The following is a 19,208-nucleotide window of genomic DNA, read 5'->3' as shown; positions in this document are numbered from 1 at the left end:
GGCAGAGCCACAGGGGGTATGTACATGGCTCGGTGGAGGAAGGGGCGTGCTGTGCACGTGAGTGTGGGGGTACCACCTGCTGTGGCCAGGGGCCTCAAGAAGTGGCACTAGATGGAGCTGGCTTCCTCCTGCATCCTGAGACTGGTCTTGGGGAGCTGAGTGTGGCGTTTGGGGGGGCTGTACATGTGTGTATCTGTAGAGTCGGGGGACAGTCACTAGGGATGCTGCGAGCTTGTGAGTCTGAGTGTGGGTGTGTGAAAGCATGTGAGCGTGCGTGTATGGCTTAGATCAGAAAATATGGTGAATGTTTACATTTAAAAATTATTACAGTGAATGACACATTGCTATTAATCCCTCTCAGAATGCTCCCATCATTCTTGGCAATATGTCCTTTACTGTAATAAGTTTTTAAAATTTAAACATCCACTGTCGTTTTTATCACATATATATGTGAGTAGTGTGTGAGAGCGTGTGTGTGCATGAGGGCAGGAGTGTGTATTGTACATGGGTGTGGGGCCGGGGATTTAGCTCAGTGGTTCCAGCGCCTGCCTCGAAAGCGCAAGGTCCCGAGTTCGATCCCCAGTACTAAAAAAAAAAAAACCAAATCATAGGGGCCAGGGATTTAGCTCAGTGGTTCTGGTGCCTGCCTCACAAGCACAAGGACCTGAGTTCGATCTCCAGTAGGAAAAAAAAAAAACGTACATGGGTGTGCACAGTGATGGTGTGCATGTGTCTGAGTGTGTATGAGAGGGAGTGGGTGTGGTCACCATGCGGAGGTCACCCCGGGCTTCTCAGTGGGCTGTGGCTGTGGACGATGGGGTGGATGGATGCACCCACCAGGGCCAGCCTCTCCTGCCAGCCCTGCCCTGCGCAGGGTGACCCACCCTATGGGTAAGCTCGAGCTGGGAGGGTGACTGGGGAGTTGGAAGTTGTCCACAAGAGGAATCTTGGCTGGAGGGGGCCCCAAGTGAGTCTGGCTGGGCACATCCACGTGGTCCCTGCCCCTGCCCAGCTCTTGTGGCAACCAGGAGGGCAGGTCCAGGGGCATCTGGGGCAAGCCCTGGAGATCCATCTGTGGAGGCCAGAGAAGGTTCCCAGCCAGCCCCACCCCACCCCACCAGGGTGTCTCCCTTGGCCCCTGGCTCCCTCTTGAATGTCCAGCCACCACCCACATCCCTACCTGTCCCTGGCCCCTGTGACCGCTGCCCCTACCCCAGGAGGCAGGTTGGGATCTGGCCTTACTTCCAGTAAGATGACTTCCCTTTCATATTAGGCCAAGGCAAGAGAGCGGAGACATTTATGAAACTTTGTTTAATGTACTGAAAAGCCATCGGCCAGAACATTTAGGAAATTGATTTTCCTGGCATTGATGAACTCGTTTTATTTTACCCCAGTATTAATTACTTTTTTTTAAAACAAATTAATTTAAGAGTCGTAAAACCTAACAAGTGAGCCAAAGGTCCATAGATCATGTCCTGCTCTGCCCCTCCCCTCCCGGCCCCTCCCTCCATGGATGGGGGCTCATGGTGGGGGCCTCCTCTCCCTTCCCCAGGTGACACGCCTCTCTCCTCCCCCTGTAGGAGAGGCCTCCTCTCTGCGGGACTATGCGGCCTCCACCATGACCGAGTTCCTTGGCATGTTCGGCTACGACGACCAGAACACGAGGGACGAGCTGGCCAGGAAGATCAGCTTCGAGAAGTTGCACGCGGGCTCCACCCCTGAGGCGGCCACCTCCTCCGTGCTGCCCGCCTCAGAGGACGCCCTCAGCAAGCGGGTGCGGTTCTCCAAGTACGAGGAGTACATCCGAAAGCTCAAGGCCGGGGAGCAGCTCTCCTGGCCAGCCCACGGCACCAAGGTGGAGGAGCGGGCAGGCAAGGAGGTGGTGGGTCCCCTGCCGGGCCTGCGGCTGCCCAGCAACACCACCCACCTAGAGACCAAGGCCACCATCTTGCCCCTGCCGTCACACAGCAGTGTCCAGATGCAGAACCTGGTGGCCCGTGCTTCCAAGTATGACTTCTTCATCCAAAAACTGAAGACGGGTGAGAACCTGCGGCCCCAGAATGGGAGCACCTACAAGAAGCCATCCAAGTACGACCTGGAGAACGTCAAGTATCTGCACCTCTTCAAACCAGGGGAGGGCAGCCCTGACATGGGCGGGGCCATCGCCTTCAAGACGGGCAAAGTGGGGCGGCCCTCCAAGTACGACGTCCGGGGCATCCAGAAGCCCAGCCCCGCCAAGGTTCCACCCACCCCCAGCCTGGCTCCTGCAGCCCTCGCCGTTGTGCCCAGTGCTCCCAGCGCCCCCGGGCCAGGGCCCGAGCCACCTGCCTCCCTGTCCTTCAACACTCCTGAGTACCTGAAGTCCACCTTCTCCAAAACAGACTCCATCACCACAGGCACCGTCTCCACTGTCAAGTAAGGCGCTCCCTACCCTGTTGCCACCCCGAGCCCTGGGCAGGACTGGGTGCTCCTGGGAGGCCTGCTCCTTTCCTGTGGTGTTCACGGGAGTGAACACATCCCCTCATGCACCTGGACACTCATGCCAGACTCTTAGGCACCTGCTTACACACACACACGTGCGTGCACACACATCACATTTACTAGGTAACCACTCCTTCCTGTGTGCTTATGCTTGTGCACGACTCATCCCCCGTGCACCCTCACACACTGTCGCACACCCAGGCATCAGTATGGACTGCTCATTTGCCAACATGCATACCAAGGACCACTGCTGCCCCCTTGCCACACTGCCACGAGGACTGGGTGCAGGCTGTGGTTGTGATTAGTCAAGACAGCCCCACCCTGGGTCGGGTGCCCAGGTCCACAGTGGGGCCCTGGCTCCAGGCTCAGCCTGGGCCATGGAAGAGGCAGGAAAAAGAAGGTAGGAGGCTGAGCAAGGGTCATATACCCTTTCAGCTTAACCAGGTCATGGGCAACTGAGCGAGACTTCTCTTTCCTACGATGCAGCAGTGTGGGAGCCTGGAGCCCCAAGGCACATCCAGGCTGCACCCTCCTGCTGGAGTGGAAGGGGGGAGCTGAGACACTTCCCCCTGGCTAAGAGCTACCCACCTTCTCCTGTGTTCCTGGCCTGGGTTCCTGGTACTCCTCTCTGTGTGCCGGAGTACTGAGCTCTGGCTTTGGAGGCTTTTGCCCAGGTGGACTTTAGGCCTGGCCCTCCAGCCTTCATCTGAGCCTGTGCCTGGCTTGTGCCTGGAGACTTTGGCAGCCCCACCCCAAGTGCTTCAGAAACCTACATAGCCAAGGAGATCAGGGCCAGGGCCCAGGGCAGGGAGCTGCCCACCAGAAGCTCCTGGGGCAGAGGCTATCCCCCGTCTGCTAATCGGCTGTGCCCTATGTGTCTCGCCAGGAACGGATTGCCCACAGATAAGCCAGCTGTCACTGAAGATGTAAACATTTACCAGAAATATATTGCCAGGTAGGCGCCCGGGGAGGAGACTGTGTGCAGGAAAGGTGGGGGCGCCCGGAATGCCCATGGGTGGAGGGACCATGCATGCGCCTCTCACCACTAGGGCCAAGGTTCTGCCTCCCCGCAAATCCCACTCGCTTACACCCCACAAGTCCATCTCAGACCCACCATTCAGTGTGAGCCAGGCCACATGGTCCTTCAGCAGCTTGTACCCCAAGCAAGGCTGGGGTGTGGGAGGAGCCTGAGAGCCTGGGCCTTGCCCCCACATGGAGCTTGGGCAGGTGTCAGGGCTGACCAGGTTGTGGGCAGTCATGCTCTCTGACATGGCTCCCTGGCCTCTCCTGGCAAGGCCTTACCATTACCTGACACCAGATCCCAGTTTCCCAAGGGCAACGGGATTGGCCAGTGAAGACCTCCTCCACCAACCCCAGATCAGGCCCCCTGAGGCCGGGGCATGGTGGGCAGCATGTGGTAGAGGGCATCCCCGGTGGCATCTGCCTTTCTTCAGTCCTTCTCTGTCTCTCTGGCTCCCTTGTTCCTCAGTCTCTTCTGCTTTGCTCTTCCCTCTTCTCTTTATTATTATTGCTATCATTATTATTAGTGCCTCAGCAGATGGCCCTTTTGGCAGCTTCAACTTAAATATTTATTTGCAAGTGGTTTTTCCCCTTACAGTGAGGCTTCTCTTCCCCTCTCCTGCAATCTCGTCATCCATGGAGGGAGCCAGAAGCACCTTCTCCACACACACGTGGCCTCCTCTCCCTGGGGCTGACCGACTGAGGTTGGCTAGAGAACCCCGCCGGCAGTGTCGGGCCTGAGAGGGACCCGTGTTTCGGGAGACCACGGTGGTCAGGCCGTGTTGCACACTTGGCTGGAGAGTGAGCTCCCTGCCACGGGAAGCCGAACAGATGCTGTGCTTTAAAAATTCATAACTCTGGACTGTTTCAAGTGTCAGGAAAAGCCCAGAACAGAGAGGGCCCTTTAACACCTCTCAGTAACAGACCCCTGGGCTGCCCCAGCCTGGGTCCCCTCCTTGGCCAGAGCTGGGAGGTCCAGGTTGATCAGGCCATGACCTGCAGGAAGGCCATAGACTGCCACAGGGCTGCGGGCCTCCTCCCCAGCTTCTTCCTCACCGCCTGGGTGCCAGGCCTGTGCCTCACCTGGCCCTCATTCCCAGGAAACTACCGGAGTCCTAAAAGGCTGTCGCTGGCCCTGGCAGCCCCAGGCCTCTGCCATGTTACCTGTCCCCCGCTCAGACCCTCCAAACCCCAGCAGCCCACCTGTGGGGCCTGGGACCTGGGAAGGGCTGTCACTCAGTGAGGAGCCTGACCTACCTGTGTCTCTTCAGGTTCTCAGGCAGTCAGCACTGTGGCCATATCCATTGTGCCTACCAGTACCGTGAGCACTACCACTGCCTGGACCCAGAGTGCAACTACCAGGTAAGGGCCACAGCCTGCCCGCCTGCCCGCCAGCACGGCATGGAGGCTCTTGCTGGATGTGAGGCGGGGAGCTGCTGAGTCCTACACAGGCCATCAGGGCTTAACCTGTGCAGGCAGAGTGCAGCTTCCAGCCTCCGGCCTGTCCACGTTCCCAGTTCCTACGGAGAAAGCTGCTGATCAGCTCTGCAGTGCTTGGTGCCCTGGGGATAACCATTCTAGGTCCTTTGGCCTGGAGGCTAGCGTAGCCCAAGACCTGCTCCAGGCAGCCTGTGCACGTTAGCTGACCAGCTCTCTCCAGGGCCTCGTAAGCCTGTTATTTTCCCATTTTCAAGATGAAAACTTGAGGTTCAGTTAGAAAGTGTTCATAGCTGGTGTTGGCAAGGCCAGAGCTAGTGAAGGGTGCTTTAGGCTGTCTGCACATGCTGCTCCCTCCGTTTCACAGGGAGCCCAGCCTGGCATCACAGGTGCCCCAGGCAGGACACGCTGTTGCCCATCAGAGCCCTGGCCATCAGGGCTTGCCCAGCACTTCAGTACTCCGGGCGTGGCTGTTGGGAGCCTGGGAAGAGGTCAAGGAAGGGTCTGTGGTTCCCTGGCCTTTGGAACTCTTCCAGCCAAGGGTTAGCATGCTCGGAACTAGCTGGGCAGCCTGAGTTGCCTCAGCCCTGAGAGGGTTATTTATGGGGTGACGCACAGGCCCCAGGGCCAGCCCCTGATCCAGGCACTTTTGGCACACGGGTTGGGGCCCGGGCTCCTACCAACTAGGCGCTCTCTCCTGGCAGAGGTTCACGAGTAAGCAGGACGTGATCCGGCACTACAACATGCACAAGAAGCGCGACAACTCCCTGCAGCACGGCTTCATGCGCTTCAGCCCGCTGGATGACTGCAGTGTATACTACCACGGCTGCCACCTCAACGGGAAGAGCACCCACTACCACTGCATGCAGGTGCCACCACCCCACTCCCGCCACTGTGCCTGTGGGCCCAGGAAGACCCAGAACCTCTCAGCCCTCTCTAGCGCATGCCCTCCCCCGAACCCTTCAATCCAGGGTAGGCTGCCTCATGGGCAGGGCTCTGGTAGACCAGAAGTTTCCCTTTCTCCTGGCCCTGGGCAGAGGTGGCTGAAAAGGTGAGAGTCCCAGGGGCTCAGGCATGGGCAGTGTCTGGTGGCCAGGGCGGGGCCTTCCCCATGGCCATACTTGGTGTGGGGGAAATTCAGTGAGCTGTTTATACAGACCAACATTTTTCAGGCTTTAACACCAAGAGCAGCATTGCAAATGATTCCTGAGGAGGTTTTTGTTTAATTCTTTGTTTTAATGCCATGCAGAGTCTGGGCTTTTTCAAGGTGTCAGACCCAGGAGGAGCGACTTTGGGTTGCAAATAGCAGCCTCCGCGCCTCCCTCATATTTGTCAGGGGTTGTTATGGCCTCTGTGGAGCAACCTGGGCACGAGGAGAGGGGGGCCACCCTCTGGGCCTGAGATGGTGCAGACACTGGCACGGCTCAGCCGTCAAGGGTGCTAGAAGCCACTGCTTTTTACTCAATATGGCAACGTTGCCTGCCTGGCCCAGCAGCGGTGGGTGGGAGGGCCCTGTGCCCAAGAACCATCCACTGAGCAAGTCCCTGAGCTAAAGGTGACCTGCAGGGTTCAGCCCTGCCCAACCCCCACCCCCAGTGGGCTTTAGAGGTAAGGCCACAGATTGGGATGCAAAGCTCAACCCCTGCCAAGTGAGGCTCCCTTGCCTGGGCCCCAAAATGTGTGGGATCTGAGAACAGCCCAGCCCTCAGCTTGGGGAAGTCCTGGTCCCTCCCTGGTGGCCCAGGGCCTGTCCGCAGTGTTCTGCTTCAGGGCCCCAGGGGACCGGAGGTGATGGAGGGTTAGAGGTGGCAGAGCCCTGAGCAGAGACCCTGTGGCTCTGGCCACTCCCAGAGCTCTGGCTTCCCTGAGCAGTCCTGGGACTCGGCTCCCTGACCGCCGTCTGGCCTATGCAGGTGGGCTGTAACAAGGTGTACACAAGCACGTCCGACGTGATGACCCACGAGAACTTCCACAAGAAGAATACACAGCTCATCAACGACGGCTTCCAGCGCTTCCGAGCCACTGAGGACTGCGGCACGGCCGACTGCCAGTTTTATGGACAGAAGACCACGCACTTCCACTGCAGGTGAGTGGGCAGCACGGGGCTCCTCCTGGAGGAGGGCAGAGGCGGGAAACCAAGCCCTCAGGATGGCCAGGCCCTGCTCCTCCCGGGCAGGAGTTTGGGTGCTCAGGGACCCCAGCTTAGTGTCCAGCCGTGGTCTTCCATCCAGCGGACCGTCCCTCCCAGGGCACGGGGGTGAGGTCCGTGACAGGCTTCTGATGTCCCATCCAGGCGCCCTGGCTGCACATTCACCTTCAAGAACAAGTGTGACATTGAGAAGCACAAGAGCTACCACATCAAGGATGACGCCTATGCTAAGGATGGCTTCAAGAAGTTCTATAAGTACGAGGAGTGCAAGTATGAGGGCTGTGTGTACAGCAAGGCCACCAACCACTTCCACTGCATCCGCGCCGGCTGCGGCTTCACCTTCACCTCCACCAGCCAGATGACCTCGCACAAGCGCAAGCACGAGCGCCGCCACATCCGCTCCTCGGGCGTGCTGGGGCTGCCACCCTCGCTGCTGGGCGCCAAGGACACGGAGCACGAGGAGTCAAGCAACGACGACCTGGTCGACTTCTCTGCCCTGAGCAGCAAGAACTCCAGCCTGAGCGCCTCTCCCACTAGCCAGCAGTCCTCCGCATCCCTGGCCGCCGCTGCCAGCGCCACCACCGAGGCTGTGCCCAGTGCCACCAAGCCTCCCAACAGCAAGGTCTCGGGGCTTCTGCCCCAGGGCCTGCCTGGCTCCATCCCGCTGGCACTGGCCCTCTCCAACTCTGGCCTGCCCACCACTGCGCCCTATCTCCCCCTCCTCCCTGGCCGGGGGAGCGCGTCCCTGCCTGTGGGTGCCCCCGGCCTTCTGAGTGCCGTGTCATCTGGGGCAGCACCCTCAGCAGCCCCTGACACACCTGCTCTGGTGGCCTCAGGAGCTGGAGACTCGGCCCCAGCAGCTGCCACCTCTGTCCTGGTGCCCCCTGCCTCCATCATGGAGAGGATCTCTGCGAGCAAAGGGCTCATCTCACCCATGATGGCCAGACTGGCTGCGGCTGCCCTCAAGCCCTCTGCCACCTTTGACCCAGGTGAGCAGGTGGGGCACTGCCCAGGAAGCAAGCACCCTGTAGACCCCAGTAGCTGCCTGGGCTCAGGCTGCAGAGCAGGGGAGTTGGGGAAGAGTTATCTGTTGGGTCCCAGCACCCCAGTCTCCCACCAACCAGCACCCCTTCTTCGCTTGGTCTCTGCCTCCATCCTGTTTATTTCCTCTTTGGAGCGCCTTACTCAGGCCCAACCCCCAGGGTGCTCTTGCCTCTGTTTCTCCTGAAGCAGGACCAGAGTCCCCGCCTCCTGGGGTGCTGATGTGTCCTGGTAGCCCCTGTCTGCTCCACATCACTGATGGGTCCCTAAGAAGAGCTGTCCCCTCCCTGACCCCGGCCTCCTCCAGCTGACTTGCAGGGGGATGTGTTCAGCCCAGTGGGGGGTGGCTACTCGTCACACCTGCTCAGCCCCTCCAGGCGGAGCCCCTTCAGGCTTTTCCCCAGTAGAACTTCCTGTGGCCTAAGAACCTTCTGCTCTGCCCTGTCAGCACTGGCAGTCGCCAGCCACATGAGGCTGTTTAAACTGGCTAGTGTGACGAAGACGTTGGATGGCGACTGTGATTCCCTGAACTCCCGGTAGCCACACTGGCCACGGTGCTGTGCTTGCAGCATAGGCTGGACACCAAAGCCTCCTCTTCTCGTCTCACACTGCCTCACTGAGGGGCAGCTCTCCTAGCATGTTCTCTCGCTCTTTCTCTAGCTTGTTCCCACTTTTCCTCCTGCTTTTTATTTGATCTTGCTCTTCTGTTTCCCTCTCTCCTCTCTCCCTTGGTTTCCTCACCTGGCTAATAAGTACTGGTTGGTCTTTGTGAAGCGTTCAGTCTGGGATGTGGCTCGTTTCATTCATTCATTCAACAACCACTGGTGATTGCCAAGGGCCGCTTGCTAGGTGCTTCCCGAGGGCGGACACTGAGCTGGTGCTGGGGACACATAGGCGAGAGGACAAACAGAAGCCCCGCCCTGTGGAGCTGCTGGAGCAGTAAGGATGCTCTGTCCCCAGGCACACAACTACAAGCGGTGAAGTCAGCACCCCACCAAGGCCCCAGCACTCTGGCTGCTGGCTGGGTGCTCGCTCCCCTTTGAGACTGTCTTGGAACCAGCCAGGACAGAGGGTCCCCGCATCTCCAGGGTGCCTCCACTGGGCCTGCTTTCTTAGGGACAAGGGACAAATGACTTCTCTGCTGGACTGTGGACTCCAGAGGGCCGCTCATATCCCAGATGGCAATTTGGAGGAACCAGCGTCCACTCCATGAGTGGCAAGGGTCCTGCCTGGCCACGCCCCACACAGGGCCTGCAGGCTGGGCAAGACCTACTCCAGAGCCACATCGGGCTCTTCAGCCAGACCATCAAGTACTTCTTTTCCTTAGACAGATCTCCTTCCCCAAAAAGAAAGGTCAAAGGAAGGGGAGGGGGGACCGTTTCCTTTATTTTTAATAAAATGCCACTTGCTGTCTGTGAAGCAGCTCTCTGTCAGCTGTAGCGCCTTGGGGGAAATTAATATTTCAGTCACTTGGGGATTGTGGAGCAAGGCTCAGTGGACACGCTCCTGTCAGCAACTTTTTTTGCCCCTGCTCTGCTCAGCCTCTTGCAGCCTCTTCCTGCCCAGCTCCCCCTCGGACCCAGCCTGGCCGCCGGGGCAGGGCTTGAGTCCCTGCCCTGGACAGCTTGACGGGCGGGCGAGGTCACACAGTTTGAACCGCCCGGATTGGCCGTCAGCCTCCGTAGCCCTGACACGGCAGATGCCCTCCCCGGGCATGCTCAGTGTAGGCAGGGCCGTCGCCCCGGCAACAGCGGGCCTGGGACCAAGGAGGGGCCGCTCCCAGGCCAGATCTGCCACTTTCCCTCAGCATTAACACAGTCTTTAAGAAAAGCTTAAGCAGCAGCCCCACAAATCGACTATGACAGTCGGTGGAGAAAATGAAGGGCCCCCCCGCCCCCACCCCAGCCCCCTCCCCAGACTCCCGCCCTTCTCCTCCAGGAGGCCCTGAGCCAGGACAACTTTGACATAATTTTGCAATAATTATCACTTGAAGAATTGCCACACAGGGGTAAGCGTCGAAAGTGATCACGTCGGTGAAGAAAATTGCTGACCAGCAGCTAGGCCTCCCTGGGGGCCCCTGGCCCACCCGGCCGCATCCTCCCTGGGGGCACTGGTATTGTGACCCCCAAGCCCATCTTCCTCTCCCTCCCCTCCCCTGCAGGAAGCGGGCAGCAGGCCACCCCTACCAGGTTCCCCCTGGCCCAGGTGAAGCAGGAGCCCTGCAGCGAGAGCGCTGGTGCCCCAGGCCCACACGAGGCTGCCCACGACCGCAGTCTCAACCTGACTGTGAAGGAGCCCAGGTGAGGCGAGGCCAGCCCGGGCCCCAGAGGGGACGCCCGTGGCAGCACCCCCAGAGCTGGCCCCGGGGGCTGGGCTGGGCTGGAGCCCTGGTCTGGCCGAGAAGGGTGGGCCGCTGGACTCGGTACCCCCAGTGTCTGAGCTGAAGCCCCTTGGTTTGTGTGTTCTAGTAATGAATCAAATGGCCACGCAGTCCCAGCAAATTCATCTCTTTTATCCTCGCTTATGAATAAGGTAAGAACCATCCATCACACGCCTCCCGCCCCCACCCAGAGAAATTAAAGCTGTGCTGGGGGGTGGGGGGACGTGTTTGTTTTTTAATGTTTTCCCTCTAATAAGATGAGTTTGTACCATTTAAATTTTGAGGCCATTTTTCATCGAATATAATTTCAGAGCCACTGCTTACAAATTAATTTAATGAACTGGCTGAAGAAATATATTCCAGCCTCTGACACCTTTTTTTTCCTTTCCGATGGAGGGCTCCAAAAGCTTTTCCGGAGCCCTCTAACTTCTCTCGCCCTTAGTTATTGATGTTATTTATTTATTTTATATCTATTTTTTGTTTGTTTTAAAAGGGGCAGAGGGGGAGACTAAAGTGAGAGCAAAGCATTAATTTCCACTTTTCGGGTTGAGTAATGGTCTCGGACGCCTTCCGGAGAGGTCGCTCCGGAATATTTATTTTAAATAATGCAGGGTCTTTGTAAATTATACATCATCTCAAATATATTTTTCCCCTTCACATGATAAATTTGACTGCAGGAAGATTAATTTGGTTACTGTACACAAGTGACTGGGTTGAAGAGGGAGCGGGCCTGGGCCGGCCTCATGGACAGGTCCTGGCTGGGCACACAGGCACGAGCCCTGTGGCCAGGCCCTCCCTGCACGGCCTCCTGGTCTCCTTGGCTGTCCTCAGGACGCTGCCTCCCAGGGAGCCTCTCCTCCCACCTCTCCCGCCTGCCTGGCTCTCCTCCATGAGCCTGTCCCTCCCTCCCTGCTCCTCCTTTGTGTGCCTTCTGTTGTTCTCAAGGAATTCATAGGGGTTCCCCCCATCCCTCCTCCTCCTGCACTTCTTTTGAAAACCTTCTGGCAGGAAAATAACCAGGGAGCCGCAAAGTCTGGGGAAGGATGGGGCTGCTGTGTGCACCCAGAGTGGCGGCCTCTCCTTGAATGACGGCTCCCGCAGCACAGGGTTGTGAGGAAAGGCCCAGTCCTGCTTCTCCCAGGGCCAGGGCCGCAGCCCTTCAGACAGGGCTCTTCTCTAGCCAAAGCCGTGCTTGGGCAGGTCTGTCCAAGGGTCACGTGGGCCCAAGCTCAGCCTCTGTCCTCCCAGATGTCTCAGGGCGACCCTGGCCTCGGCAGCCTGCTGAACATCAAGGCAGAAGTGGAGGGGAGCCCTGCTACGGAGCCCTCACCCTTCCTGGGCAAGGCTGTGAAGGCACTTGTCCAGGAGAAGCTGTCGGAGCCCTGGAAGGTGTACCTGCGCAGGTGAGGGCCTGCGGAGCACAGCGGGGAGGGCAGGGTCCCAGGTGGCCACACCAGCCCCACCTCTAACTTGACCCTACTCTAACCGGCTGGCTGCTCCCACCAGGTTTGGTACCAAGGACTTCTGTGACGCCCAGTGTGACTTCCTCCACAAGGCCCATTTCCACTGCGTGGTGGAGGAGTGTGGTGCGCTCTTCAGCACCCTGGACGGGGCCATCAAGCACGCAAAGTGAGTGAGGGTCCCCAGAGTCCCAGGGCCCACTTAAATAGAGCCCCTTTCGTCCTGGCTCTAGGCTGAGCGAGACTTTCCCGGCCCCTCCAAGCAGGACTGAATGCAGTTCTGACCAGACTCTGGAAGCTGAGCTGCCCAAAGGGGCCAGCTTCCTTGCCTTCTGCCGCATGCCCAGACCCCACTTGAGGCCCTGAGTGCCAGCTATTTTGGTGCCAGAGCCAGGTGGGGCCTGCAACCTGGCCACCAGAAGGGCCCAGAGCCCAACCAGAGAGGCTCAGCTCAGACCCAGGGCAGGCCAAGGCCTTTCCAGCCACACGTGGCTTCTATAGATTCCCTTTGACCTAAATACTGAGATGGATTTGGAAATCCTGTGGAGTTAGAAAGCATCAAGTCCAACCACTGGTTGTAACTGGACTCAAACCTTCAAAAGGTGTAAAACATGTAAAACAGGCATCCCCAGCTGCTGGCCCTCACAAGAGCCTGCTGAATACTGAGGGTCCCACCTGTGAACCCCAGCGCAGGTTCTGGAGGAGGGGGCATCACAAGGCAGGGCGCACACACACACACACACACACACACACACACACAGAGCGTAGACATTCAGGACACAAACAGGTCACAAGAAGGAAGATAGGGCCAAACGGGGAGCCCAGCTGCAGAATCAAGGACACAGCCATTTGTCCTCAAACCCTGTCTAGGGCCAGGGATTGAGCTCAGTGCTTTTGCTGCCTGCTCTGCAGGCGCAAGGACCTGAGTTTGATCCCCAGTACCAAAACAAAACAAAACAAAACAAAACAAAAACCCTGTCTAGATGGGATCATGGGAGATGTCCAGAGCCCGTGCTCAGGATGGGTAGGGATGCTGTGCCCCTGGGCTTGTGATGGGGTCACACGTGGCACTCCCCTCGAGCCGTGTGCTGCCAGGGAAGGTCTGACCCACCAGCTGCTCCTCGGCTCCCCACCTGAGACGCCATCTTCTGCCTCTCCAGCTTCCACTTCCGGACAGAGGGAGGAACAGCGAAAGGAAACACAGAGGCTTCCTTCCCAGCCTCTGCTGCTGAGACCAAACCTCCCCTAGCACCCTCATCCCCCCCAGCACCCCCTGGCGCCACAGTCCCGGGGTCTTCCCTGGAGGGGCCCACTCCTAACCCAGCCTTGGTGCCCTCCACCCCCACCCTGCTCGCCTGGAAGCAGCTGGCTTCCACCATACCCCAGATGCCTCAGATGCCCGCGTCAGTGCCTCACCTTCCCGCTTCACCCTTGGCAACGACTTCTCTAGAGAACGCCAAGCCCCAGGTCAAACCCGGATTCCTCCAGTTCCAGGAGAAGTGAGTCCCTCGATGAGCCGGGTGCCCCGTCCCTGTGTGTCTTGGGAGTGGGTGTAGCACGGGCAGCGAGGAGGCCCTGCTCCTCACCCTGCAGTTAGCACTGGCTGTCCTCACCCTCCGGGACATGGCCCCTGGGCCACGTCCTTCTAGCCAAAGATGCTGCTGCTGCCTGTGCCTCATTTCCTGTTCCTGAGCAGCCAGCAGGTGGGGACAGTGGGGGTAGCCGCCACTGCTCCAGCGGGTCCAGGCTGTGGAGATCCCACAAGGCCCAGCCAGGGTGGGCAGGGAATGGTTTCCTGGCCCAGCACAGGGGCTGCATCTCCTTCCAGGTGCCCTTGCTGGGCTCCTCTGGGGCTCACACCCAGGCTGAGTCTGCAGGGCATGAAATCCATGGGCAGGGGCAAGGGGCTTAGGCCCCTCCAGGCCTGCACCCACCTGCACAGGGGTCTGGAAGGGACCTTCCTCACTGAATGGTGGTGGCTCCTTGTGGCGAGAATGGTGACTTTGTATCATAATGTGTGCGGCTTAAAAGTAATAAATTGGATTATTTATACCACATGAGTGGCAGCTGTCCTCCCTCTCTGAGCACTGGGACTGGGCCCATGGTACGGAAGGGGACCAGAGTGCCTCTCTGTCCCTCTTTGCTTCCCCTCCCTGAAGTGGCAGCTCTCTTAGCTTTCTGGGCCTGGGCAGAGTTCCCACCTCGGGTCTACTCTTTGGGGACTGCAGAGTTGACAAGTAGCACAGAAGGCTGGAGCCCCACGTCCTCCCACAGCCCTCTGCAGCTCATGGGCCCCACCACCCTCGCAAGCAGGCCCAGCACCTCCCCACGCACCTGCCGCCAGCCCCTACCACCCTCTGGCTCCTGGCTTGTCCGAGGGGGTGGGTGCCACAGGCCTCAGACCCGGGGAGCCCCAGCAGCTGTGAGCCTCAGCGGGACCTGACATCAGGCACACGTTCCTACTTGCTGAGGTCCCACAGTGGCAGTGCTTCCTGGTAGGGGTGCCCACCCTTCTGCAGTCTGTCAGCCACATCCAAGGCGGTGCCATGCCATGCCAGCTAGGCCTTCACTGGCATCCTGCCAGGGCTGCCAGCAGCGTCCCTTATTTTCATATCCAAGAAGTTATTGCAGCCAGTCTTATCTATAATCTTGAGGTGTGGCCATGGAAACTACATGTCCCAGCATGCCGTGCTCTGGGCACCCTGCACATTGCAATCCCTTTGCACCAGGCAGAGTGCCTAAAAGGAGGCAGGGATGCATGCTGGGACCTGTAGTCTCTGGTTGAATTGGCCTGTTAAGCAGGAGACCTAGCCCAGGGCCATTCCTCTTGATGGCACCACTGGTGACTGAAGAATGAACCTCAACTCAGGCAAAATCAGGACACCAGTGGGGAGGGCTTGGAAATGTCAATGACCTTCTGGGCTGTGGTTTCCTTCCAGTGATCCTTGCCTCACGACAGACTGCAAGTACGCCAACAAGTTCCACTTCCACTGTCTCTTTGGGAACTGCAAGTACGTCTGCAAGACCTCTGGCAAGGCTGAATCCCACTGCCTGGATCACATCAACCCCAACAACAGCCTGGTGAATGTGCGAGACCAGTTTGCTTACTATTCCCTCCAGTGTCTCTGTCCCAACCAGGTCAGTGTGGTGGGCAGAGGGTGGCAGGGAAGGGGAGGCACAGGGCCCAGCACAGGCTCCTCTTGGCAGAGACTCTGCTTTTCATGCCCTTCTTAAGTTGGCTTCCACCAGACTCTGGAAAGAACACTGTCTGCCCCTGGGCCCCTGGCGGTCCCCAGGCAGGGGACCAGATTGGTGCTAAATTGTTGAGGTCTGTCATTTCAATCCAAACCCCCAGTAGAGACTAAATGCTATGCAGCCACTGGGCACATGACATCCTTCCTGCGCATCCTGGCATTAGCTATGTCCCCTTTCCCCAGAGGCCTAGAATTTTAAAATAGGCCCAAGAATAGATAAAGGGATAGAATTGTCCATACCCAGATGGGAAGGACAGGTTTAAAAGGCTTACCCCAGGACTGGCAGGGGCTACCTGAGGAGTTGGAGCAAAAGTCTGAATGTGCAGAAAAGACTGCCAGGATACATCAGTGATGTCTGCCTAGGTCTAGGGATGCAGGGAAGACTGCCAGGATGGATTAGTGATGTCTGCCTAGGTCTGGGAATATTCCTAGGGTGTTTAAATGATGTCTGTCTAGGTCTGGCCATGTAGGGAAGAGTGCTAGGATGGATTGATTAGTGATGTCTGCCTAGGTCTGTGCATACTGGGAAGAGTGCTAAAATAGATCAGTGACGTCTGCTCTGGGTGTGACATTAGTGAGGGATTATAAGGTTACTAGGTAGGATGTTTTAGTGAAATGACAAAGGGGGCATACTGGTTTTCAACACTTGAAAGTTCTTTATACTATTGTGTTTTCTGATTCTGAGTGTGGAAGAACACAGTACAAAAGGCCAGCCACAGACCAGAGGGCTGGGATGGTAGGAGCTTAGGAAGTCACTGCCTGTCCTCAGTCTCCTGTTTTCCTACAGCACTGTGAATTCCGGATGCGAGGGCACTACCACTGCCTCCGGACTGGCTGCTACTTTGTGACCAACATCACCACCAAGCTGCCCTGGCACATAAAGAAGCATGAGAAGGCTGAGCGGCGGGCGGCCAATGGATTCAAATACTTCACCAAGCGGGAGGAGTGCGGCAGGCTAGGTACTTACAGCCAGGGCTGGGGCAGGGACTTCTCTCAGGGGACAAGACCATGGCTTTGACTCCCGGGGCCCTGGTGACTAGGACCACCTCTCCTGGTGCCTATGTCTTCCCCTCTCTGGCACCATGTTTTGTTAAAGATGTCACAGAGGCCATAGACTCACAGAGTGTTAAAGCCCAAATAGCCCAGGAGAAAGGGCCGGGGTGGCTCTGAGAACTCCTCTCCAGCCAAGGCAGATGTCCTAGGGCCCAGGACCTAGGGGCTCAGCTTAGTTCCTTTTTCTTTTCTTTCCAAGAGGGCATGCAGGTAAATCTTGGGGGTTCTAGAAATTCCTTGTCTTGGGATCCTTTCCATGGCTTTAATTATGAGGTTTTTATCCAAAACGAGCCATGGTTTGTTCATTCATTCACCTCTTCATTCATCCATTCATTCACTCATTCAACAGTTACTGATTGAGGAACAGGTATGTGCTGGTGCTGTTTAGGAGAGGGTGGTGGCAGTGCAGGTGGCAGCTAAGATTAGTTGGCTGGTGTGTTAGCCTTGGGCTTGGTGCTGGGAACCTGGTGAGGACCACCAAGTACACTGTGGGCTCCGTTAGAGCACCTGTGGTGGGCAGGAGACCCAGGAAGGAGGGGGCCGCAGGGCACACAGCCCTGAGCTTGGCAGCAGATGCCTCTGGGTCCACCCTGCTGCTGCGGGACTTGGTGGCCCAAGCTGCTGAGGTGGCCTGGGGAGAGGGCTCCAGCCAGGGTCAACAGGCACAGCCTATCTTCCTGCCTCAGGATGGAGCCACAGTTATGAGCCTGCAAATGTGGGCCAGGAACCTCCGAGGAATATACTGGAAGCTGGAGGGCAGGCGGGAGCAGATAGGCAGAGGCCCCGGCTGCAGGCCAGGTGTGTTGTGGCCCGTAGTCATGGCAACAGGGTCCTGGGGAGCTGGCCCCTCCAGAGGTGAAGGGTGAGATGGTCCAAGTCAACTGCCAGAAAAGAAGAGAAACAAACCTTTCCTGCAAGTATTAATTCTGAAAGAACCCAAGGGCTGGAGAGGGCCGGTAACCATGGCAATGGGTGTCATACTCAGTGGCCTATGCTGTTCTGGGTCTCAGTTTACAGGTGTCAGGGTATTTTGTAGTTGCCATTATTTACTCAGCTTTGGGTGTTTCTGGTGGTAGCTGGGGCCAAACAAAGCTAGGGGATGATACAAGCCACCTGGGCAGCTTGGAGCCATGGCAACGGGCAGGCCTTCACCTGCCCTTAGCTGAGACTGTCTCAGTCCCGCCCTCTCTATTTGTTCTCAGGCCGGAACATAGCAGAGGTGGGTGGGGGCAGGCTGGAGGCCAGCTGAGGCAGCCAAGTCAGGGGCACAGGTACCACCCCGGCTCCCCAGAAGAGGTGTGGGGACAGGTGGCTTGCTAGAAGGTGGCTGACTTTGTGGACAGGTCCATGAGGGCCTCCTAGGGTCTGAGGCAGGGACACGGCTGCTGGGCACACCCTTCTGTGCCAGGCCCTCAGGCTTCCTGGGAGAAAGCAGCGCAAGCCTTCCTCGTAGAAATGCACCCGCCTTGCCCGCCACGCTTCCCCTGTGCCCACAACAGAGCTGACCCACACCGGGGCATGGGCATTGCCACTGGGTAGCTCATGCCAGGGGAGGCTGTGTCCGCAGGCTGCAAGTACAACCAGGTGAACAGCCACTTCCACTGCATCCGGGAGGGCTGCCAGTTCTCCTTCCTCCTCAAGCACCAGATGACCTCTCACGCCCGGAAGCACATGCGGAGGATGCTAGGGAAGAACTTCGACCGAGTGCCCCCCTCCCAGGTGAGAGCCCAGGGCCTCCCGAGGGCTGTGGCCCATGTCACCCTTGCTTCCGGGTGGAGGGCCATGCCGCCCACGTGACAGCCAGAACTCTGTGGCCAACTTCCTTAGGGACCCCTGCCTCCTTTCAGGGCCCCCCAAGCCTGATGGATGCCGAGACAGATGAGGGCATGGATTACACCGGCTGCAGCCCAGGCGCTGCCTCCTCCGAGTCGTCCACCATGGATCGGAGCTGCTCAAGCACCCCGGTGGGCAACGAGAGCACTGCGGCAGGTGAGCGCGGGCCGGGCCCTGCCCCCAGCCCAGCTCTGCCGAGTCCACCTGGGACAGAGGCCAGGCCGGTCCAGTGTGCAGCAGGCAGCTGCTCCGGCTGGGGGGCACTCAGCCACCTCCTGCCGCACTGCCCCTGCCCACCCTCCGCCCTCCACCGCAGTCTCAGGAGAGGGAGCCCAGGCCCTCCGCCCCAGCCCAGCCATGGGCAGGCCCTCCTGGCACACCGGGCTGTCCACCCAGCCTCTGCCACCTGCCCCGCCGGTGCTCTCTCCCCTCTGTGTCGCACCTCTCTGCACATCTGTCCACATATTTTCATATCATACTTGCTTCTGCCATTGGGTTTCTCATTTTGGTTCTTTTTGTTTTCTCTTTGTTTTGGTCTTTTTGTTTTGTTTTGTTTTCTGCTTTTCTCCACCTCTCCAGGCTGCCCGGCTCCTCCTCCTCCTCCTCTTCCTCCTCCTGCTGCCGCTGGTGACGAGGCTGCCCGTGGGGCTCCGCAGCCCCCCCTGGCTCCGCCCTTCCCTCCGGCTGCGCTGCGGCCGCCCCTCCCTCCCCTCCCATGCGTCTTCTCTCCGTCCTGTCTCTCATACTCTCTGCTCAGTGCCAGCCTCGGAGCCAGCCGGGGCCTGGCCCACCCCATCAGCAGCCCGCCCAGCTTCCCGCCTGTCACTGCCACTCCAACTCCAGTAAAAAGTGACGTCCCCCTAGTTCAGGATGCCGCAGGTAACTCGTGCACGCCTTCTCCCAGTGTCTGTGCCCCCAAGCGATCCTTCGGGTCATAGTGTAGGACCCGGCCCTTCCCTGTGGCCAGCCGAGCCAAGGACAGGGCCAAGCTGCACCGCTGACAGCCAGGCACCGCAAGGCCCGAGGGCTTGGCAGGTCTCAAGAGCAGCTCCTCGAGCCTCTGCTCATTCTGGAGGGGAGCTGCCTCTTCTCGCCACAGT

The 19,208-nt window shown here is 58.5% G+C and overlaps 1 protein-coding gene across 19 annotated transcripts in view; it reads left to right on the top strand.

Annotated features, from left to right (window-relative positions):
* Casz1 (castor zinc finger 1) overlaps positions 1 to 19,208 on the top strand; it is a 150,243-nt gene that overhangs the window by 126,244 nt on the left and 4,791 nt on the right. For 14 of the 19 annotated variants that reach the window (XM_087214440.1, XM_087214434.1, XM_087214442.1 and 11 more), the window contains 16 exons: positions 1,581 to 2,415; positions 3,368 to 3,436; positions 4,773 to 4,863; positions 5,643 to 5,807; positions 6,852 to 7,024; positions 7,232 to 8,076; positions 10,290 to 10,428; positions 10,597 to 10,660; positions 11,709 to 11,911; positions 12,015 to 12,137; positions 13,129 to 13,467; positions 14,908 to 15,106; positions 16,010 to 16,181; positions 17,843 to 17,994; positions 18,123 to 18,264; positions 18,688 to 18,987. In XM_087214440.1, coding sequence (XP_087070566.1) covers positions 1,581 to 2,415; positions 3,368 to 3,436; positions 4,773 to 4,863; positions 5,643 to 5,807; positions 6,852 to 7,024; positions 7,232 to 8,076; positions 10,290 to 10,428; positions 10,597 to 10,660; positions 11,709 to 11,911; positions 12,015 to 12,137; positions 13,129 to 13,467; positions 14,908 to 15,106; positions 16,010 to 16,181; positions 17,843 to 17,994; positions 18,123 to 18,264; positions 18,688 to 18,987 — 4,011 coding nt within the window. The remainder of the gene's footprint in view (positions 1 to 1,580; positions 2,416 to 3,367; positions 3,437 to 4,772; positions 4,864 to 5,642; positions 5,808 to 6,851; positions 7,025 to 7,231; positions 8,077 to 10,289; positions 10,429 to 10,596; positions 10,661 to 11,708; positions 11,912 to 12,014; positions 12,138 to 13,128; positions 13,468 to 14,907; positions 15,107 to 16,009; positions 16,182 to 17,842; positions 17,995 to 18,122; positions 18,265 to 18,687; positions 18,988 to 19,208) is intronic. The other 5 variants (XM_004863595.3, XM_087214447.1, XM_087214432.1 and 2 more) reach the window with 4 other exon arrangements.

The sequence above is a fragment of the Heterocephalus glaber genome, unplaced genomic scaffold, assembly GCF_053883595.1.
Source record: "Heterocephalus glaber isolate CG9 unplaced genomic scaffold, H.glaber_assembly_v1.0 deba00001447, whole genome shotgun sequence".
Classification (NCBI taxonomy): domain Eukaryota; kingdom Metazoa; phylum Chordata; class Mammalia; order Rodentia; family Bathyergidae; genus Heterocephalus; species Heterocephalus glaber.
The sequence above is the reverse complement of the archived record's forward strand: the minus strand, read 5'-3'. Positions and strand labels throughout refer to the sequence as shown.